Source organism: Prionailurus viverrinus, chromosome E2 (genome assembly GCF_022837055.1).
Source record: "Prionailurus viverrinus isolate Anna chromosome E2, UM_Priviv_1.0, whole genome shotgun sequence".
In the NCBI taxonomy this organism is placed as follows: domain Eukaryota; kingdom Metazoa; phylum Chordata; class Mammalia; order Carnivora; family Felidae; genus Prionailurus; species Prionailurus viverrinus.
Window position 1 is genome coordinate 15,413,065 of NC_062575.1, and position 22,633 is coordinate 15,435,697.

The window sequence follows — 22,633 nt, forward strand, 5'->3', positions numbered from 1 at the left end:
TAAGTAATGGACAAGCTAATGCATGAACATCCCTACCCAGAAAGCAACCCTCTTTGGATTTAAAAAATGCACTGTGTTGCAGTTTTATTTAAAGCATGATCATTTGTCATGGCTTAGGCTTTATTCTTTGGTCAGGGTGCAAAATACAACTAATTCCAGTTCCTTGCTGTGTGAAATTTGAATGTATTATCCTTGACAAACATTCCTAATACTTAGGAAGACAGAGGACATTTTCAATATGATTAGCAGTATAAATGGTTTCTTGTTAACTGTCTTCTCAGCTGTGGACATTAGTCGGAGTTCTGTTTTTAACTCTGGTATACAAATATAGGTCTGATAGAGCAGTGGAGGAGGAAAGGGAGTTTGAAAGGATACTTGTGAGTAATCAGGAAACTTTGGACGTTGACTAGAAATAGGCTTCGCTCCTTAGTCTCCTTCTTACCTGTTACGATCATAGTGGTATTGTGCTATGTTTTTCTTATGCAGAGAAGTAAGCTTCATGTCAAGACCCAGGATGACAGCTAATGAGGCTTATGCTCGTGTCCAGGATGCTTCTTTTCCTAGTGAAGGACCGCCGCCTCTGCTGTTTCAGCCAATGACCCTAAACACAGACGCCACAGTCACTACGGTTTGCCTTAAAGATTAGCCAGGTCTCTCCCTAACGAAGTATTTTAATACTGGCAAAACACTAAGCTGAGCACTTGTCAAATCTAACTTGAACACACTGGGTTATGGTCTTGGTCTGCTCTGTAGTAACTCAGAGCCGCTGCTTACAGAAAAGTTCGCCTTTTCCACTACAACTTTCATTGGATACATTATTTCATTTTTGTTGTTTATATTTTAAAAAGTTTCCAAATTAGTTTTCAGGCCTGAAAATAAGACAGGTATTAGCTTACGACAGATTCTCTTTTGGTGCAGTTACCTGTACTTTTGAATACTTGCTCTATTTATTCATATTTTCAATTCTTGCTATTACCTTATATAGGGATAATGCAACTGTACACAAAAATATTCCTTCTAGAGATTAATCTCTTAGCTCTTGAAAACTGGAAGAGCTACTTGGTGGAAAGCCAGTCACCTTTTAACTGAATTCAGGCTCTGGAAAGGACCAAAGTCATAGCCCTAATTCTAATAATAGCTCATTGTAGAGCTCCCCTGATAACATCTGGAAACTTCAAGAATCTTCTACATCTAACACTTTAAGTTCACCTGTACGAAGGTGTAGTAACAGACTAGGAGATAACAGAGGGCTTGTGAGATAAGAGACCAAAGTCCTTCTTGGATGCCTGAAGGGAACTTAAATGTCCAGCCTCAGAGAGGTGAAGAAGGCACCTGAGAACAAAGAATACCTGGAGTCAAGAGTCTTTAAAGCTTGTGCCCTCTTCCTTTCAAACTCTGTCTTTGAAATCAGTGCAACTATTCCTGGATTATCTATTACAAATGTTCCTGAATCTCTACATTTTACTTGGTATTTCCTCTAGAGCTGTCACTGGATATTAGCTGAGATCATGTATGTGTTGGAGAGATGTGCTGCCTGCACTATCAATAGAGTGAATGGGTATATTGGTGACCCGACCATGAGGGCAGTGTCTGACTTCACAGCTATTAAAGGTGTTATCCTTGCCAAGCCAGAACAGGTGCAGAGATACACTGACTAGTTGTACTCTTGCAATATGATGTTTGGAAGAGAAATGATGACCGTGATGTAAAGTGTGGGGAGAAGGGAACACTACTTAAAAATACACTTTCAGAAATAAGTATGCTTTGAGCCATTTCAAATTTACTAAGTGTAAAGCACTAATATCCCATGAATACTAACAGTATCCTGTGAATACTCAGATGTTTCTATGATAGACTAAAAAGCCTCAGATTCCACCCAGGACAGTGAGACTGTTGTGTATAAAATCATGACAGGTCTTGTGACTATAAACTTTCATAAGGCCCCAAAATATTAGAATTAAGATGTGTCCCTTAGTAGAAAGTACATTTAAAAATAAAAGGAATTCCACTTCACAGAGTTTCCTCTTAAGACTGGGACTTTCCCATGTTTACCCCTTTTTGTTATTATTTTTTTTAATTTTTATTTTTTGGGTAGTTACTACTAATGAAAAATCCTATGAAGACCCACAGGAAGCCTTCACGCTTCATCTAGAAATAAATATAGAAGTCTAAAATTCCTGATTAAACGCCTGATAGTAAAATGGAAGGATACTGGGGGGCAAATTCTGGGGAAGATAAAGAGAAAATGAAGTTTGACGAGGACAGACTTCCTGTTAAACATAGGGGAACTGAACGTACTAGTTTCCCTCTAATCTCATGAAAAGGCCACTACAGTAATAGTGAAGGCATAAAGAACAACCCAAAGAAAAAGAGGAGGGTAGAGACAGCAACAAACTGCCGGAAGCTGGACAACAGAAGGATGACACTGAAAGCAGAGTCAAGAAAGCTGAAACCTAAATCAGCTGTGTAGAAAACCCAGAAGCAAGACTAGAAAGGAAAATTACAGGCATCAGATACTTTTGAAGATAATGTCAGGTGGAACTGAAAATACAAGAATTGATCGCAAGATCCCAGATTTCCTTCCTCATCATTTGCACCTCCCTGCCTTCCACCACCCTAAAATTAAAGGTTTATTTCCTACTGATGTTGAACTAGAGAGAATGTGAAGTCAGGGGCACCAGGTATGATCTACTAGAAAAGAATTAAGAGAAAGTTTTTATACCGCTTGGTGAGATGCTTCCCAGGCCCCTTTCTCCACAGGCTCTGAGAGGTCCAACAAGCCTATATCCTCAAGGCAGGAGTTTGGAGGGTCCCTCTATGTGAAAACTGTCCCATAGACCTAGATAACAGTTGACAAGCTCTTTCCATGTGCAAATAACTTCTAAATAGCATTTATTTGCTTTTCACTGTCCCCCTCTTCAATATGAAAAGCTGGCCACATATTTGAACCTCTTACACTGAAAACTGGAGATCAAAACAAAACAACAAATCAAAAAATAAAAGCTTAGGGGCGCCTGGGTGGCGCAGTCAGTTAAGCGTCCGACTTCAGCCAGGTCACGATCTCGCGGTCTGTGAGTTCGAGCCCCGCGTCGGGCTCTGGGCTGATGGCTCAGAGCCTGGAGCCTGTTTCCGATTCTGTGTCTCCCTCTCTCTCTGCCCCTCCCCCGTTCATGCTCTGTCTCTCTCTGTCCCAAAAATAAATAAACGTTGAAAAAAAAAATTAAAAAAAAAAAAAAAAGCTTGGCAGCTCTTTCTGCCCAAGGGTCCTCCTGTCTCTGTCTGTACTTTAGTAAAATCACTATATAAATAAATAAAGCTCGGAGGCATCAGAGAAAGGGAGCAGGGGAGGAAAAGGAAACAAACCCTGTAACATCCTCACAGTTCAGAGGATACTGCATCCATAAAAGAACAGGACACTATGAAAAAAAAAAAAAAAACAAACAAGGGCAAACAATTCTTAAAAACTGAAATATAAAAAAAAAAATTTAAAAAAATTGAAATATAAAGATGAATGCTTCAATTCTAAACCATTTCCAAACCATTTATTGAATTTAGTTCCCAGAAACTAGAAGAAAAAAGATGGAAAAGCAAAACCAAGAAAAAGGATCAGTCTGGTCACTCCAATGTCAAAATGCCAGGAATACCAGAAAAAGAACAGAGAAAAATAGAGAAGAAATTAATAGAAGTCTGTAAGAAAATTTCTCAGAGCTTATGGACACATTTCCAGATTAAAAGACTCACCTTGAAGGGAGAAAATTCTAAAAACTTTTGAGAGCTGGGGGCATCAAACATCATTATACATCTTAACAACAACCTGAGAAGCTAGAAAGCAATGGAGCTGTACTTTTCAAATTCTGTGAAGACAACTGTTTCCAGAATTGTTAGCAATCAAATGTTATGGCAGAATAACATTTTGAGACATGGAAGGCTTCAAAAAATTTACTACTTTTGCACCCTTTTTACTAATTTTGCACCCTTGCAGTAATTTCCTGGATGATGTGCTCTAGCTTAAATGATAAAGTACAGCAGCAGAGGAAAAATGGGATCCAGGAGAAAGATCCAGCAGAGGAGAGAGGTCAAGATAATCCCTAGGGAGATTCCAGGGTGAGTGCTATAATGCAGACCTAGAAGATAACCAATCTTTACTGTACCAAAAGGATGGAGGGCCCTAGAGAGGTCCTTTTATCTTTTAAAGGTTAAAATGAAGGTTACTTGACACTTTTTGAACAGAATGAGATTTTTACTTTTGGAGGAGTTTGGAGATGACTCTGATAGATCCATGCAAGACCAAATGGAAAAAAAAAGGGGGAGGTAATTATAAACTCTAAGGAAAAAGCTGTAGAAGAAAAGAAATTTAACTAATATGTTACATGGCTCATCTTTGAAAAATCATTTATATAGTCACAATTTATGGTTAGTTTAATATTTATTTTCATTATTACTATATTGGGATAAGGAAAGAAAAGGTGTGTATGTGTGTGTTAGGGATATGCATTGGATATAAGAAAGTTAAATGTTCATCAGTAGAGGAAAAAAGAAATAGATAATACCTACAACTAAAAATTCATGAAATAGTTAATCATGTTAATTTTTAAATTTCAAAGAACCAGTTTAAAAAGCTGGAAGGAGCTGTCTCTGGGAAGGGCCATGAGGTGGGGAAGAAGAGAGGACTGCTAATTTTTGCCTTGAACTATTTGACTTTTAATAACTTTAACTTTTTTTGTTTAATGTTTTTATTTATTTTTGAAGGAGAGATAGAGCATGAGTGGGGGAAGAGACAGCATGAGCGGCTCCAGGCTCTGAGCTGTCAGCACAGAGCCCGACGCACGGCTCAAACTCACGAACTGTGAGATCGTGATCTGAGCTGAAGTCAGACGCTCAACCAACTGAGCCACCCAGGTGCCCTGATAACTTTGTCTTTTTTAAAAAATTTTTCAACGTTTATTTATTTTTCGGACAGAGAGAGACAGAGCATGAACGGGGGAAGGGCAGAGAGAGAGGGAGACACAGAATCGGAAACAGGCTCCAGGCTCCGAGCCATCAGCCCAGAGCCTGACTCAGGGCTCGAACTCACGGACCGCGAGATCGTGACCTGGCTGAAGTCGGACGCTTAACCGACTGCGCCACCCAGGCGCCCCAATAACTTTGTTTTGTTTTGTTTTGTTTTGTTTTGTTTTAATAACTTTGTCTTTTAATGGTATGAAGAAACTGAGCCTTCTCCTGTGATACGCAGGTCAGAGAGAGAGGGGAGAAAAGGTCTTCATACCCATGTTGTTGGACTCCAAAATCAGGGTCCCTGCACACAACAGGTTCACATTAGCAGTGAAGACCACAAATTGCACAAAGAGGCTTTTGGTGCAATGGTCAAGCCAGTGGCTCTGTTCAAGATGCTGCAGAACTCTGGGAAGACGGAGAAGCACGCTACAAGCTACCTTCTCCATTCAACCCTGCAAAGGAGAAAAATGCCCTGGCATCTCCAATATCACCTTTGTACCAGTAGTATGCAAAGCTACATCTCCAAATCTAGTTTACCTATTAAACACTATTACTAATGTTCAAACTGTCACTAGTGTTAACACTAATATAAACTTAGCTACAAAGATGAAGGTTTTCATAATAGTATTCACACCAAACTTCAATGTTCAAGAAAACATATTTGGCATTTAACATCTAGGGTAGAATTAATTTTACGTCAACCACGTATTACTATACTCCTTCTACTTCTAAATGTTAAGTGCTGATCTTAACAGCTATTCAGGTTTGAGAGGGGTGGAAATGTCATTATTTGGTTGGCATCTTTGTTGTTTTGTTTAATTTTAGAGAGAGAGAGAGCAGGGGAGAGAGAGACTCTTAAGCAGGGAGTGTGGAGCCTGACACAGGGCTGGATCCCATGACTTTGGATTCATGACCTGAACTTTGGATTCATGACCTGAATCAGATGCTCAACTGACTGAGCCACCCAGGCGCCCCAGCATCATTCTTTTTGAGTAAATTCTTGCTGTAAACTTAAATGAAGAGATAATTTAAGCTTTTTCATACATAATGACAAAGATTTTTGTCACATACACATATAAAACCATTCTACAAATCTCTGGCAATTTAACTTTGAATCTTGGATGATTATGGTTCATAAAGGGCAATGATGACTCTTAAATTTGAAGATTATAGTTTGCCTAAACTAGAGATACCTGAATTGAAATTGGTAGGTGTTTTTCCAGATGAGAAAAAAAAATGAGTTTGGGAAAACTGCCAAACCAAAACATACCTACAGTTTGAGGTTGAACAAGGAATTTTCAAACTAAAAGATACATTTCCTTAAAGTCTAAAAAGTATTACAAGTGTAGGAGACAACAGAGTAGCATTATAGTGGCTGTAGAAATTACTCAAATGGGTCCTTAATTCCTAATTGCCCTAAGAATGGACAAAAGTGCACATCCTGGTTATCCCTCCAGGCTTCAGCCTTGCTCACCTGGCTGCAGTACTGGAACTTCTTCCAAGTCTCACAACATACCCTCCTCCTGAGTAAATGGCAAATTCCCCTTGGATAGGATAGCCACCCAGTATCTCTTGATCCTGATAACGCCAAATGCTGTCTGACTTTGTGATGTTCATATCAGGGGAGTCCCCGTTGACTCCACAGTTCTCTGTATCCTCCTGATCTTGTGAGATGGCTTCACTTGTTCTTGGGGAGATACTCCAGTTGGGAGAAGTATGGCACCAGGAATGTGAATGTGATGAAGCAGAACACTGCCCAAAAGAAAGGAGTTCCCATCAGTAATAAGTCCTAATGAAAGAGTACAAGAAACTGTTTTTAAAAATACTTCAAATTAGTAACAGAAAATGCCCTTTTTTGCTATTTTAAAAAACAGAATTTGGAATTTCTGCTAATGCAACCGGACAAGAAAATGACTGAAAGCTGTCAGTAAGATGGTGAAACAGGAGGCCCTCTGCTTGCGTCTGCTCTTAAAAACAATAATTTGGCAACCATTCTCAGGAAAAAAAGTATGTTTGTGGGAGCCTTGGGATCCAAAGGTAGGGAGTTGTGAAACCCCAGTGGAGTCCAAGACTGACAAAAGGCCATTCTGAGAAGGCAGGTCCGTGCCCAGGTGGCTGACTCACAAACTGTGGTCCTGACGACAGACTCAGAAATAGCTTTGTCCCCCTATGCACTTGGCTACATTACCTTTCGGTCTTGGTCCTGCCACCAGCACCATGCACCAGGAGACTCCTGCCTGTGTCTTGGATAATAGGCCTGCAGACCTCAGTCCTGACTGTGGACCATGAAACAGCTTGTGACCCAGTGCCAGTCCCTCTCAGCCACAGTTCAAAGGTTCCTGGAGACAAACTCACCAAACTCACTGGAATGGCCCTCAACTAGACTCCAGCCCCTCCTGGCTGTAGAACATGAGCAGTCCTGCCAGTCCAGAGACCTGCTGGGGGACACACCCGTTAATGCTCCTGGAGACAAGCCTAGCAACCATGTCTGATGAGTTTAGATCCTGAAACTTCCTTCTAACTTGGCTCCAGGCCATCCCAGCCATTGTCAGGAAGCCGTCCCGCCCACTGTGGGATCGGGTGGGGGACACACTCATCCATCCCTCCAGAACCAGGTCTGTAGACACTGGTCCTGGCTGCGGATCCTGAAGAGCCCTGGGAGGTGGTTCCAGTCCTTCTCAGCCACAGTCCAGGGCCCATCTCACCTGCCCAGGGACCCAGCAGGAGCCCTTCCAGGAATCTGGTGGGAGCCACACTCATTCTTGCACCTGGTAATAGGCTTGCCATATGCCAACTCTGAAGCAGACCCTTGTCCCAGTGCTTGCTAGTGAACAAGGTTCTGGAGTAAGTCCTGTTCACCCAGAGACCAGATAGAATCCACACCCACCTAAGCCTCTGGTAACAGGCCCACAAATTGTGGACCCCATTGCAGATGTAACAATAGCCACAAGACATGGCTCCATCCCAACTCAACTGAGATTCTGGAGGTAATCTCATTAGCCTTGGGAAACTACAGAAGAAGGTCTTTACTTGCCAAAACCAGTCTGGAAAGACTGGAAAATGTGTTTGCTCTTTCAAGTGCACAAATACCAACGCAAAGCTATATGGGTCACAAAGAATGACTCCAAAGAAATGAAGATCTATGAACTGCCTCACAAGAATTCAAAATAATCATCTTAAAGAAACTCAGTGGAGGGGCGCCTGGGTGGCGCAGTCGGTTAAGCGTCCGACTTCAGCCAGGTCACGATCTCTCGGTCCGTGAGTTCGAGCCCCGCGTCGGGCTCTGGGCTGATGGCTCAGAGCCTGGAGCCTGTTTCCGATTCTGTGTCTCCCTCTCTCTCTGCCCCTCCCCCGTTCATGCTCTGTCTCTCTCTGTCCCAAAAATAAATAAACGTTGAAAAAAAAAATTAAAAAAAAAAGAAAAAGAAACTCAGTGGAATACATGACAAAACAAATAAATGAAATTAGGAAAACAATGCATGAACAAAATGGTAATTTTAAGTTTATTTTGAGAGAGAAAGAGCACGTGTGCATGTGAGCAGGGGAGGCACAGCAAGAGGGGGAGAAAGAATCCCAAGCAAGCTCTGCACTGTCAGCGCAGAGCTTGATGCAGGGCTCGAACTCATGAACCATGAAATCATGACCTGAGCTGAAATCAAGAGTTGGATGCTCAACCAATTGAGCCACCAAGGTACCCCCCAAATGGTAATTTTAATAAAGAAGTAGAAACCACAAAAGAGAACTAAACAGAAATTCTGGAGCTGAATAATACAGTAATAGAAATGAAAAATTCAATACAAAGCTTCAACATCAGACTTGATCATACAGAAGAAAGAATCAGTAAATTTGAAGATAAGTCATTTGAAATTAGCCAGTTCAAGGAACAAAAAGAAAAATGATGACAAAGAATGAAGAAAGCCTATGAGAATTCTGGACATTGTGAAAAGAACAAATATACATATTATGGGAACCCCAGAAAGAGGAGAGAGAGAAAGAGGCAGAAAACTTATTTCAAGAAATAATAAATGAAAACTTAAAGATATAAACATGTGGGTACATGAAGCTCAAAGGACCCCCCAAGTCAGGTCAACCCAAAGAAGCTTATCCTGAGACACATAATAATCAAACTGTTAAAACTCAAAGCTTGAGAATTCTGAAAACAGCAAGAGAAAAAATAACTTTACACACACAAAGAAACCCCCACAGTCTATCAGATTTCTTAGCAGAAACCTTGCAGGCTAGAGGGAGCAGAATGACATATTCAAAGTGCTGAAAGAAAACAAAAAACTGCCAACCAAAGCCACTAAACCCAACAAAACTGTCCTTTGGAAGTGAAGGAGTGATAAAACCATTCCGAGACTCACACAAGATTAGGGTAGCTCATCACCACCAGATCAGTATTACAAGAAATGCTAGAGGGAATTCTTCAAGTTGAAAGGAAATGATGCTATGTAACAAAAGGAAAGTATACAACTCGCTGGTAAAGGTAAATAATTAGACATAGTCTAATTCAGAATATGGTAATAATATAATGGTTTATAAATCACTTTTATCCCTAGTATAAAAGTTAGAAGACAACAGTATTAAAAATAACTACCACTGCAATAATTGGTTACTGGATGACAATATAAAAAGAAGTGTGACATCAATTGCATAAAGTGCAGGGGAAAGAGAAGAAAAAGTATAGAGGGGTTTTCTTTCTTTTTTTCCCCAATATACAGGCAGCACAATCTTGTTTATTTTTATTTATTTTTTAAGTAATCTCTATGCCCAGCAGGGGCTTGAACTCACAACCCTGAGATTAAGAGTAGCATGCACTACTGACTGAGCCTGCCAGGTGCCCCAAAGTATAGAGTATTTGTATGTGATTGAACATAAGTTGTTATCAGGTTATAGGATGTTTCATGTAAACCTAATGGTAACCATAAAGCAAAATCTATATAGATAGATACAAAAAAAGATATAGGGAAGGGAATTAAAGCATACCACTACAAAAAATAAATAACAAAGGAAGGTAGCAAGAGAGGGAAAAAGGAACAAAGGAGCTGAGAAATAATCAGAAAACAATAAAATGGCAACAGTAAGTTCTTATCAATAATTCCTTTAAATGTTGAGAATAAATTCTTCAGTCAAAAGACAGAATGATTGAGTCTGGTAAAAATACAAGATCCAATAATATACTGCCTATAAGAGACTCACTTTAGTTTTAGGTACACACCACAGGTTGAAAATGAAGGTGTGGAAAAAAGATATTCCATGCAAATGGTAACCAAAAGATACCAGAAGTAGCTCTAACTTATAACAGATAAAATAGAATTTCATTTAAACTCGGGCACAACAGACAAGGAAGGTCACTTGTGATAAAATGATAAAGGGCTCACTTCATAAAGTGAACAAAACAATTATAAATATATATGCACCCAACATTGGAACACCTAAATATTTAAAGCAAATTTTAACTGAAGGAAGAAATAGACAGCAATACAATAATAGTGGGGGACTTCAACAACCCACTTTTAACAATGGGTAGATCATCTAGACAGAAAATCATTAAGGCAACAGCAGACTAGTTACACTGTGGACCAAACGGACCAAACAGATCTATTCAAAACACTCCATTCAACCAGGATACTTGTTCTTCTCAAGTGCACATGGAACATTCTCCAGTATACATCCTAAGTGGGCCACAAAGCAAGTCTTAACAAATTTAAAGATTGAAAGCATGTATATCAAGTATCTTCTCTGACCATAATGGTATGAGACTAGAAATCAATAACATGAGGCAAACTGGAAAATTCACATATACACAAAACTAAACAATACAGTTCAGAACAACAAATGGATTAAATGAGAAATCAAAGGGAAATTATAAAGTACCTTGAGACAAATAAAAATGGAAGTATAAATGTTGTAGAGAGGTCCTAAAGGTGTGATGACGAGAGAATTGGAAAGCAGGGGCTGAGACTGTCCAGGAGCTGAAGCAGCGGTCCCCTGGCTCAAGCCTCTTTTATTTTTGCAAATTGTCTGATAACAGCAAGCACATACAACGTAGTATTTGGCACCCTGACTGGTCCTGCACCTGCAGCGTATTCCATACCAGGTCATGAATACATCTGGTGCCAGACAAAACATTCTTATCCCAGGCCTGGTGCCCATATGATATCCTTCTGGAGAGAACGTGCAGTCCCAATGGCTTTCCACCTGGGAAGGGAACTGCTTTTAGTTCCTTGCCGCTCTGTCCCTTTCCTTCAGGACATTCTTACGGTGCCTCCAGCTTCTTGTTCTCCAACAAAATGTCATGCCACACTTACGGGATGCAGCAAAAGCAGTCCTAAAGTGGAAAGTTTATAGTAATAAACACCTACTTTATGAAAAAGGAAAGATCTCAAACAAACAAGCTAACTTAAGTCTTCAAGGAACTAGTAAAAGAAGAGCAAACTAAGTCCAAGGTTAGCAGAAGGAAGGAAACAATAAAGAGCTGAAATAAATGAAATAAATACTAGAAAAATAGAAAGAAAAAACAATGTTTTTTTGAAAGATAAACAAAACTGACAAGCCTTTAGACTGACCAAGAAAAAAGAGGATTCAAATAAATAAATTAATGAAAGAGGAGACATTAACATTGGTATCACAGAAAAACAAAGGATTACAAGAGACACTATGAACAACTGTATGCCAACAAACTGGACAACTTGGAAGAAATGGATAAATCCCTAGAAACACACAACTTATCGAGACTAAATAATGATGAAACAAAAAATCTGAACAGACTAATAACGAGTAAGGAGATTGAAGCATAAAACAAAAAACTGCCCAACAAAGACAAACCTAGGACCAGACAGCCTCATGGATGAACTCTACCAAACATTTAAAGAATTAACATCAATCCTTTTCAAATTCTTCCAAAAAATTAAAGAGGAGGGAGCAGTTCAAAATTCACTTTATGAGGCCAACAATGCCCTCATACCAAAGCCTACAGGATAAGAAAATCACAGGCCAATATCGTTCGTGAACACAAATGCAAAGAAATCCTCAACAAAATGCTAGCACATGAAGTTCAAAAATACATTTAAAAAAATAAAACATACATTGCGGGGCACCTGGGGAGCTTGGTCAGTTAAGCATCTGATTCTTAATCTTCACTCAGGTCTTGATCTCAGGGTTTTGAGTTCAAACCCCACTTTAGGTGCCACGCTGGATGTGAAGCCTACTTACAAAAAAATCATACATTGCAACCAAATTGGATTTATCCCTGGGATGCAAGGATGATTCAACATAAACAATTCAATAAACATGTTATACCACATTAGCAGAATAAAGGATTAAAATCATGTGATGATCTCAATAGATGCAGAAAGAGCGTTTGACAAAATTCAACATCCTTTTGCGATAAAAACTGTCAACAAATTAGGCATAGAAGCAATGTACCTCAACATAATAAAGACCATGTATGTCAAACCCAAAGCTAACATCATAACTGTGAAAAGCTTAAAAGCTTTTCCTCTAAGATCAAGAATAACACATGGGTGCCTACTCTTGCACTTCTATTCAACATACTATAGGAAGTCCTAGCCAAAGAAATTAGGTAAGAAAAAGAAATGAAAAGAATCCAGATAGGAAAGGACAAACTTAATTGTCTGTTTAAAGATAATATGATCTTATACAAAGAAAATCCTATAGATCCCACCAAAACAAAAATAAATACAAACCTGTAAAACCTATAAATGAGTTTAGTAAAGTTATAGGATATAAAATCAATACACACAAATCAGTTGCATTTGGTTACACAATGAACTACCCAAAAAAGAAATCAAGAAAACAATCTCACTTACAAGAACATCAGAAATAATAAGATACTTTGGAATAGATTCAACTGAGAAACTGAAAGATACAAAGTATAAGACACTGATGAAAGAAATGAAAAAGACACAAATAAAATGGAAAGATATCCCATGTTTATGGATTGGAAGATTATTGTTAAAATGTCCGCACTACCCAAAGTGATCTACAAATTCAATGTAATCCCTATCAAAATTTCAAAGCACTTTTCACAGAAATAGAAAAAATAATCCTAAAATTTATATGGAATCACCAAATATGCCAAATAGCCAAAGGAATCTTGAGAAAGAAAGCAAAGCTGGAGGCATCACATTTCCTAATGTCAAACTACAATATAAAAGCTATAGCATGGCACAAAAACAGACACATAGACCAATGGAATAGAATAGAAACCCCAGAACTAGACCCACAAACGTATGGCCAACTCATCTTTGACAAAGCAGGAAAGAACATCCAATGGAAAAAAGACAGCCTCTTTAACAAATGGTGCTGGGAGAACTGGACAGCAACATGCAGAAGGTTGAAACTAGACCACTTTCTCACACCATTCACAAAAATAAACTCAAAATGGATAAAGGACCTAAATGTGAGGCAGGAAACCATCAAAACCCTAGAGGAGAAAGCAGGAAAAGACCTCTCTGACCTCAGCCGTAGCAATCTCTTACTCGACACATCCCCAAAGGCAAGGGAATTAAAAGCAAAAATGAATTACTGGGACCTTATGAAGATAAAAAGCTTCTGCACAGCAAAGGAAACAACCAACAAAACTAAAAAGCAACCCACGGAATGGGAAAAGATACTTGCAAATGACATATCGGACAAAGGGCTAGTATCCAAAATCTATGAAGAGCTCACCAAACTCCACACCCGAAAAACAAATAACCCAGTGAAGAAATGGGCAGAAAACATGAATAGACACTTCTCTAAAGAAGACATCCAGATGGCCAACAGGCACATGAAAAGATGTTCAACGTCACTCCGTATCAGGGAAATACAAATCAAAACCACACTCAGATATCACCTCACGCCAGTCAGAGTGGCCAAAATGAACAAATCAGGAGACCATAGATGCTGGCGAGGATGTGGAGAAACGGGAACCCTCTTGCACTGTTGGTGGGAATGAAAATTAGTGCAGCCACTCTGGAAAACAGTGTGGAGGTTCCTCAGAAAATTAAAAATAGACCTACCCTATGACCCAGCAATAGCACTGCTAGGAATTTACCCAAGGGACGCAGGAGTACTGATGCATAGGGGCACTTGTACCCCAATGTTTATAGCAGCACTCTCAACAATAGCCAAATTATGGAAAGAGCCTAAATGTCCATCAACTGATGAATGGATAAAGAAATTGTGGTTTATATACACAATGGAGTACTACATGGCAATGAGAAAGAACGAAATATGGCCCTTTGTAGCAACGTGGATGGAACTGGAGAGTGTGATGCTAAGTGAAATAAGCCAAAAAGAGAAAGACAGATACCATATGTTTTCACTCTTATGTGGATCCTGAGAAACTTAACAGAAATCCATGGGGGAGGGGAAGGAAAAAAAAAAAGAGGTTAGAGTGGGAGAGAGCCAAAGCATAAGAGAGTCTTAAAAACTGAGAACAAACTGAGGGTTGATGGGGGGTGGGAGGGAGGGGAGGGTGGGTGACGGGTATTGAGGAGGGCACCTTTTGGGATGAGCACTGGGTGTTGTATGGAAACCATTTTGACAATAAATTTCATATATTGAAAAAAAAATAAATGAGCACTTTGGAAAATAATTCTCCCAGGGAAAAAAAAATAAAAAAATAAAAGCTATAGCAATCAAAATCGTGTGGTACTGACATAAAACAGACACAGAATGATGGAACTGAACAGAGAGCCCAGAATCACCTCATGCACATACAGCCAATGAATCTATGACAAGCGTGCTAAGTATAGACAACAGGGAAAAGATGGTCTCTTCAACAAATGGTTCTGGAAAAACTGGGTATCTATATGCCAAAGAATGAAACTGGACCCTTTTCTTATGCCACATACAACAATCCATTCCAAAAGTATTACCAACTTAACTCTGAGACCTGAAACTGTAAACTCCTAGAAGAAAACAGGGGCAAAGTTCCTTGATGCAGGTCTTGGCAATTCTTTGACTAGGACATCAAAAGCAAAAACAAAACAAAACAAAACCAAGAGGGACTACAACAAACTAAAAAGTTCCTGCACAGTGAAGGAAACCACCAAACCACGATGAAATGGGAGGAAATATTTGCAAATTATGTATCTGGTAAGGGGTCAATAACCATAATACACAAGGAACTCATACACCTAAATACCAAACAAACAAACTTAAATGACTGATTAAAAAATGGTCAGGGGCACCTGGGTGGCTCGGTCAGTTAAGCATCCAGTTAAGCATTTGACTTTGGCTCAGGTCATGATCTTGTGGTTTGTGAGTTCAAGCCCCATATGGGTCTCTCTGCTGTCAGTGTGGAGCCTACTTCAGATCCTCTGTCCTGCTGCCCCCTGCTCCTCCCCTGCTTGTGCTCTCTCTCTCACACAAAAATAAACATTAAAAAATTTTTTTAAATGGGCAAAGGACTTGAATATACATTTTTATCAAGAAAAAAAGTGGCTAACAGTATATGTAAAAATCACTAACCAAAACCACAATGAAGTATCACCTCAGACCTATTCAGATGTTGTGGTTTTTTTTTTTTTTTTTGTAAGTAGGCTCCACTCCCAGTGCAGAGCCCAATGCAGGGCTTGAACTTACAACCCTGAATTCAAGACTTGAGCTGAGATCAAGAGTCAGATGCTTAACCAATTGAGCCGCTCAGGGACCTCGTGATGGGCTTTTACCTAGAAGATGACATACTGAGCGTAGGTGAAGGTGTGAAGAAGGGAACTCTGTGCACGGCTGCTGGGAATGGAAATTGGTGCCATCATTATGAAAACAGCATGGGGTTCCTTAAAAAATTAAAAACAGAACTACCATGTGATCCAGCAACCTCACTCCTGGGTATATATTGAAAGGAAATGAAGTTAATATCTTGGAGAGATATTTGCACTCCCATGTTCATTGCAGCATTATTCATAATAGCCAAGATATGGAAACAATCTAGGTGTATGTCAGTGGGTTACTGTATAAAGAAAACGTGACACACGCAAAGAAAATCTTATTATTTGCTACCACATGATGAATATGGAGGACATTATGCAAGGCAGAATAAGCCACACAGAAAAAGATAAATACTGTATGATTTCACTTACATGTGCAATCTAAAAAAGTCAAATGCATAGACCAGAGAGTAAAATGATGGTTAGCAGGTGCTGGGGAGAGGGAAGGGAAAATGGGGAGATATTGGCCAAAGTGTACAAACTTTCAGTTTTATTTAAAATGAATAATTTTGGGGGCGCCTGGGTGGCTTAGTCATTTAAGCGTCCAACTTCGGCTCAGGTCATGATGTCGCAGTTCGTGAGTTCAAGCCCCGCATCGGGCTCTGTGCTGACAGCTCAGAGCCTGGAGCCTGTTTCAGATTCTGTGTCTCCCTCTCTCTCTCACCCTCCTTTATTCATGCTCTGTCTCTCTCTGTCTCAAACATAAATAAACGTTAAAAAAATTTTTTTTAAATGAATAATTTTGGAGATCTCATGTACTGCATAATCATTATAGTTAATAGTACTATATTGTATACTTGAAAGTTGCTAAGAGAATACATCTTTATGTGTTCTTAGCATACCAAAACCAAAATTGGGGCACCTGGTGGGCCCAGTCGGAGCATGTGACTCTTGATCTTGGGGTTGTGGGTTTGAGCCCCACGTTGAATACAGAGATTACTTAAAAAAAAATCTCAGAGGCACCTGAGTGGCTTAGTTGGTTAAGCATCCAACTCTTGGTTTGGGGTCAGGTCATGATCTCACAGGTTCCTGACTTCAAGCCCCTGTTAGGCTCCCCACTGACAGTGCAGAGCCTGCTTGGAATTCTCTCCTTCCCTCTATCTCTGTCCCTTCTCCACTAACTGCCTCTCTCTCTCAAAATAAATAAACTTAAAAAAAATAAAATCTAAAAAAAAAATGCAAAACACATAACTTTGCGATATGATGAATATGTTAATTAGCTTGACTGTGGTAAATATTTTACAATGTATTCATATATCAAAACATCACATTGTACCTTGGACACATACAAATTTACTTGTCAATTATACCTCAGTAAAGCTGGGGAAAAAGAATCAACTGAAAAACTACTACTTACAAAAAGGTAATGGAGAGCCACCGAATAATGTATGGAATTGTGGAATCACTGTATTATATACGTGAAACTAATATAACCTTATATGTTAACTAACTGGAATATTTTAAAATAAAGAAAAAAGAGAACTCAGCAAGGTGGTTGAGTGCTAATATACAGAAATCAACAGCCTTCATACATCCAAACAATATTTACTTAAATGGTAAAGACAGATAAAATATCTCACTCATAATAGCTACACAAAGATAAAATAAACCTAACAAGAGATTTGGACTATTAATGAGGGATCCATGGAAGATGAGGGCGGAAAGGCATACCATACTCCTAGGGAGATAGGAGTGTGAAGAGAACATCATACAGATATCAGTTCCCTGAATTAATCTTTGTAAGTTCATAGTTTCTATCTATATAAATATCTATTTAAAAAAAAATTTTTTTTAATGTTTATTTATTTTTGAGACAGAGAGAGACAGAGCATGAACGGGGGAGGGTCAGAGAAAGGGAGACACAGAACCCGGAACAGGCTCCAGGCTCTGAGCTGTCAGCACAGAGCCCGACGCGGGACTCGAACTCACGGACTGCGAGATCATGACCTGAGCTGAAGTCAGCTGCTTAACCGACTGAGCCACCCAGGCGCCCCTCTATATAAAAATCTAAATTTAGATCTACAACCATATAAGCTTGCTATTTATTGATTTATTTGGAGAGAGAGAGAGAGACAGAGACAGAGAGAGCAAGCAGGGGAGGGGCAGAGAGAGGGGGACAGGGGATCTAAAATGGGCTCTGTGCTGAACAAAGAGCCTGATGCGGTGCTCAAACCCATGAACTCTAAGATCACGACCTGAGCCGAAGTCGGACGCTTAACTGACTGAGCCACCCAGGCGCCCCTATAAGCTCTTAATACATAAAAAGATCCCCACCCAGGGCACCTGGGTGACTCAGTCAGTTAAGCATGCAACTCTTGATTTCAGCTCAGGTTGTGATTTCACGGTTCATGGGTTTGAACCGCATCTCAGGCTCCACACTGATAGCACAGAGCCTGCTTGGGATTCTGTCTCTTTCCTTCAGTCATTCTCTCTCAAAATAAACACCAACAGGGGCGACTGGGTGGCTCAGTCGGTTAAGCGTCCGACTTCAGCTCAGGTCACGATCTTGGGGTCCGCGAGTTTGAGCCCCACGTCAGGTTCTGGGCTAATGGCTCAGAGCCTGGAGCCTGCTTCCGATTCTGTGTCTCCCTCTCTCTCTGCCCCTCCCCCATTCATGCTGTGTCTCTCTCTGTCTCAAAAATAAACATTAAAAAATTTTTTTAATAAAAAAAAAATAAAATAAAAAAAAATAAACACCAACAAAAAATTCCCATATATCCAAACAGTCTAACAAAATCAAGCAGCCCAATGAAAACTGGGCAGAGATTAGGAAAGGACATTCGTTCGTTCATACATTCCTTCAATTGATATGTATGGAGTGCACACGTATGGCAGGTCCTGCTCTAGGTGCCAGGAGCATACTGGATGAAAGAGAGTCCCTGTCCACAGAGAACACACATTTGAGGAGGGAGACAGAGAGACAAGAACCGAATAGTATTCAGGTAATGATAGTGCTAAGAAGAAAAATTAAGTAGGAGGAGGGATAGAGGGGGCTGGGGAGGGAACACTACTATTCGTCTACAAGAGATGACTAGAGAAAGTTTCTCTGAGGATGTGGCTTGTGAGAGAGACCATAATAACGTTCGGAGCACCCGATGCAAATATCTGTCAGGGTAGCAGCACGTTCCAAGGCCCCGAGTTGAGAACAGGGTTGGTGTGTGGGAGGGCACAGAAGTGTGCATGGCTGAAGGACAGTGGAGGAGGGGTGGGCATAGGAGTGGAGATGTAGCTGTGGGCCAGGCTGGGCAGGCCTCTGTAAGCTCTGGAAAGGGTTTGGGATTTTAAGTATGATAGCAATCTACTGGGAGGTTTTGAACAGGGGAATAATACTGATTTATGTTTGAAAACAGTATGGGAGGATGGAACGAAGCAGGGCAAGGGCAGAGGCAAATTCTGCCCAGATGAGAGGTGTGGAAGATGGTACCTTACTCTGGTTTTGACTTCCATTTTCTCATGAGTGCACTTGCAAAGCCTTTCTTTTATTTCAGAGCTATGGGTATTGTTTGAAAACACCAATTTTCAGTGGACTGTTGGGGATGTGGCCAGACTCATACATTGCTCATGGGAGTGTTAACTGGTACAATAAGGAGAAGACTGGGGCAATAACTTTCTTTTTTTTATTTTAGAGAGACAGTTTGAGAGCAGGGGAGAGGGGCAGAAGGAGGGGGGAAGAGAGAGAGAGAGAGAGAAGGAAAGAGAGAGAGACAGTCTTAAGCAGGTTCCATGCTCTGTGCAGAGTCCATTGTGGGGCTCAATCCTATGACTCTGGGATCATGACCTGAGCTGAAATCAAGAGTCAGACACTTGGGGCGCCTGGATGGCTCAGTCAGTTAAGCGTCCGACTGATAGTGCAGAGCCTGCTTGGGATCCAATCTCTCTCCCTCCCTCTCTCTCTGCCCCTCCTCTGCTCACACTCTCTCTCAAAATAAACAAGCTAACTAAAAAAAAAAAAAGTATCTCATAGGTTCAGGAGGCTAGAGGAAAGATTGAGCATACAAATACAGACATAGAGACATTTAAAAAAAAAGTCACTGGGGGCACCTGGGTGGCTCAGTCGGTTGAGCGACCGACTTCGGCTCAGGTCATGATCTCACAGTTTGTGAGTTCGAGCCCCGCGTCGGGGTCTGTGCTGACAGCTTGGAGCCTGGAGCCTGCTTTGGATTCTGTGTGTGTGTGTGTGTCTCTCTCTCTGCCCCTCCCCCACTCATGCTCTGTGTCTGTCTCAGAAATAAACAAACATTAAAAAAAAAGTCACTCAATTGAGCCACCAGGTACCCTTTGGCAATATCTTTCTAAATTAAGAATGCATGCACATTTTACCACATCTTTTCCAGATATTCATGTTGTAGACATACTTGTACATGTGTGAAATTATGTACACAAAAGGATATTAATAATAGTATTATTAACAATGCAAGACTGAAAAAAATCTCAATGTCTATCAATAGGGAGCTGGTTTTATAAATTATGAGACATGTGACCAAAGGAATGCTACACAGTAAATGAATAAAACATAGGGGCGGCTTTACGTATACTGATGAAACAATCTCTGGTGAACTGTTAAGAGAAAAACACAAAATTCGTGGCAATGTTTATAAGTGGGCTACCACTTACCAAACATATTTGCAAATGCACAGATTACCTCCGAAAGAATATATAATAAATTGGGAATGTCATTGTGTCTCCGAGGATTAGGGGACAGAGGAGAGCTGCACAATATACCCTGTGGCACATTTGAGTTTTCTCCATGTATGTGTTTTAATTATTTAAAAAACCTGTTTCAACATGAAAGATTATTGAGAGAAATCTGACAGGGAGAGGCTGAAGACAGAAGAGAAAGGTGAGGGCTAGCAATCTTCAAAGATGGTCTCACTTTATATTTCTTTTTTTTTTTTAAGGTTTATTTATTTTTGAGAGTGACAGAGAGACACAGAGACAGAGCATGAGAGGGGGAAAGACACAGAGAAAGAGGGAGACAGAGGGTCAGAACAGACTCTGCACCCACAGCACAGAGCCGATGTGGGGCTCAAACTCGCAAACTGTGAGATCATGACCTGAGCCAAAGTCGGATGCTCAGCTGACTGAGATACCCAGGGGCCCCTCTCACTCTGTGTTTCTTAAATGAAAAATACATGAAATTATGATAGAATTTTGATCAGTTGTTTTCAGCCCAGGAAGAAAAGTCAAGAGAGAAAAGGCAAGCTCATACTGCTACAAGATTTTTAATTAAATCCTACAAAAAAAGAGATCCTTCCCTATATGTGATTCAACACTGCACCATGCTATTTAGGAAGATTAAGTATTTACAAGAAACAGATTATCTGCCATGAATAGCTTGGGCTTCATATTCCTGAAAACAATTGGACTAGCAGGACTGGCCTACATCAATCCTGAAAGTAAAGATTTGTGGGGTGCCTGGCTGGCTCAGTTGGAGGACCATGCGACTTTTGATCTTGGGGTTGTGAGTTCAAGCCCCAAGCTGGGTGTAGAGATTGCTAAAAAAATAAATAGATAAATAAAATTGAAAGTAAAGATTTGCTAGTAGTTGAAGAGATAAACCACGTTAGTGCCAAGTTTTACTGCTTTTCACCTCAGGTCTACTTAATTCTATTTCTCTGTCTCCATCTACCAATTGCTGGGGCTTTTCCTTAGCATGTCTAGGTAACTCATGTACACTCTGTGGTAGATTAGCCAGAGCCCCAGCTGCCTCAGTTAATAATAATAGCTAACACTTATCCAGTAAATACTCTGGGTCAGACACTCTTCTAAGCATTTACATCTACTGAGTTTTTAATCTTCGCATCAATCTTACAGGGCAGGTCCTAAGAGTATCTCCATCATGTAGGTAAAAAACTGGGGCCCAAGAGATTGAGTAATTTCCCCAAGAATACACTGCTAACAAGTGAACCTGGTCAGTCTTGCTTTTGAGTCTGTGCTTTTGGACCAAGACACTAGACTGCAGAGCCACGGAGTCCAGAAGGAGGACCACGCCTACCATGATGGCACTAGCCTCAGCCACCCAGGGTTCCATTCACTCTTAATTTGGTCAATACTTCATTCCGCACATAGTAACAGACTGCAAGCAAACATGCCCTGAACCGAGAAGTATCACCATCCAGAAGTGAACTAGAAAGGATCAACATGCAAGGCATAGGAGTTGCCATCTGTTAACACTTGCCTAAATGGCCCAAAAAAGCCTTTACTGAGATGAACGTGTCTTTTAGGGCTCTCCCTGCCGCCACCCCAGGAACCATGGCTGCCGCCACCCCAGGAACCATGGCCGTGTTCCAAATGCCCAAAGGAAACTACCAATCCTGAGATAAATGAATGCAACAATTTCCAAAATACAGCTTACTTAGGACAGAAAGGTAGGACAAAGTGTTGGTCACTGGTAGAAAATTTTGAACAAGAAGCATCCCAGAAGTGGGGCCCCAGGACTGTGTCCATACCTCTGTAATCCCCATAAAGGTTAGGAAGGTGAGATTGGCCTGTGGGTAGAAATGCTTAAGAAGTCTGATCTCTGAGAAATGGTGGGAAAATCTCTTCCAAATAGCTTGATGGAGGTAAAACCTCCTGGAGTTCTGTGCTGAGTAGACCGCAGTCATCAACAAGATGAGGAAGAGGATTTGTACTAGCAAAGAATAGGAAAAAAAAAAATTACAGTTGACTGGTTAGCTTAGAAATTCTCTACACCTTCTCCTTCATGGTTCCCAAGCCTTGGCAATTTCATTCAACCCAACAACTGAAAACAGATGAGCCAACGTATTTGGCTCATGGTGGTGCCTATACATATCTACAAATATTTATATATTCCTTCCCAGAATTACTCTGCCACTCATCAGAAGTCTTCCTTTAAATAAGATACACAAAATCCTACACAAGAATTGCTGTATTTTAGTTCTTTAAATGCATCTCCG

General features: G+C 40.4%; 1 protein-coding gene across 1 annotated transcript in view; it reads right to left on the bottom strand.

Moving 5' to 3' along the window:
• The window catches only part of PKD1L3 (polycystin 1 like 3, transient receptor potential channel interacting), an 83,535-nt gene that overhangs the window by 4,222 nt on the left and 56,680 nt on the right, over positions 1–22,633 (bottom strand). Inside the window, 9 exon segments of the mRNA XM_053447901.1 lie at positions 443–520; positions 522–601; positions 1,210–1,274; positions 1,277–1,303; positions 1,306–1,332; positions 5,267–5,400; positions 6,470–6,682; positions 22,072–22,198; positions 22,201–22,347. Of these exon segments, the coding sequence (XP_053303876.1) occupies positions 443–520; positions 522–601; positions 1,210–1,274; positions 1,277–1,303; positions 1,306–1,332; positions 5,267–5,400; positions 6,470–6,682; positions 22,072–22,198; positions 22,201–22,347 (898 nt within the window).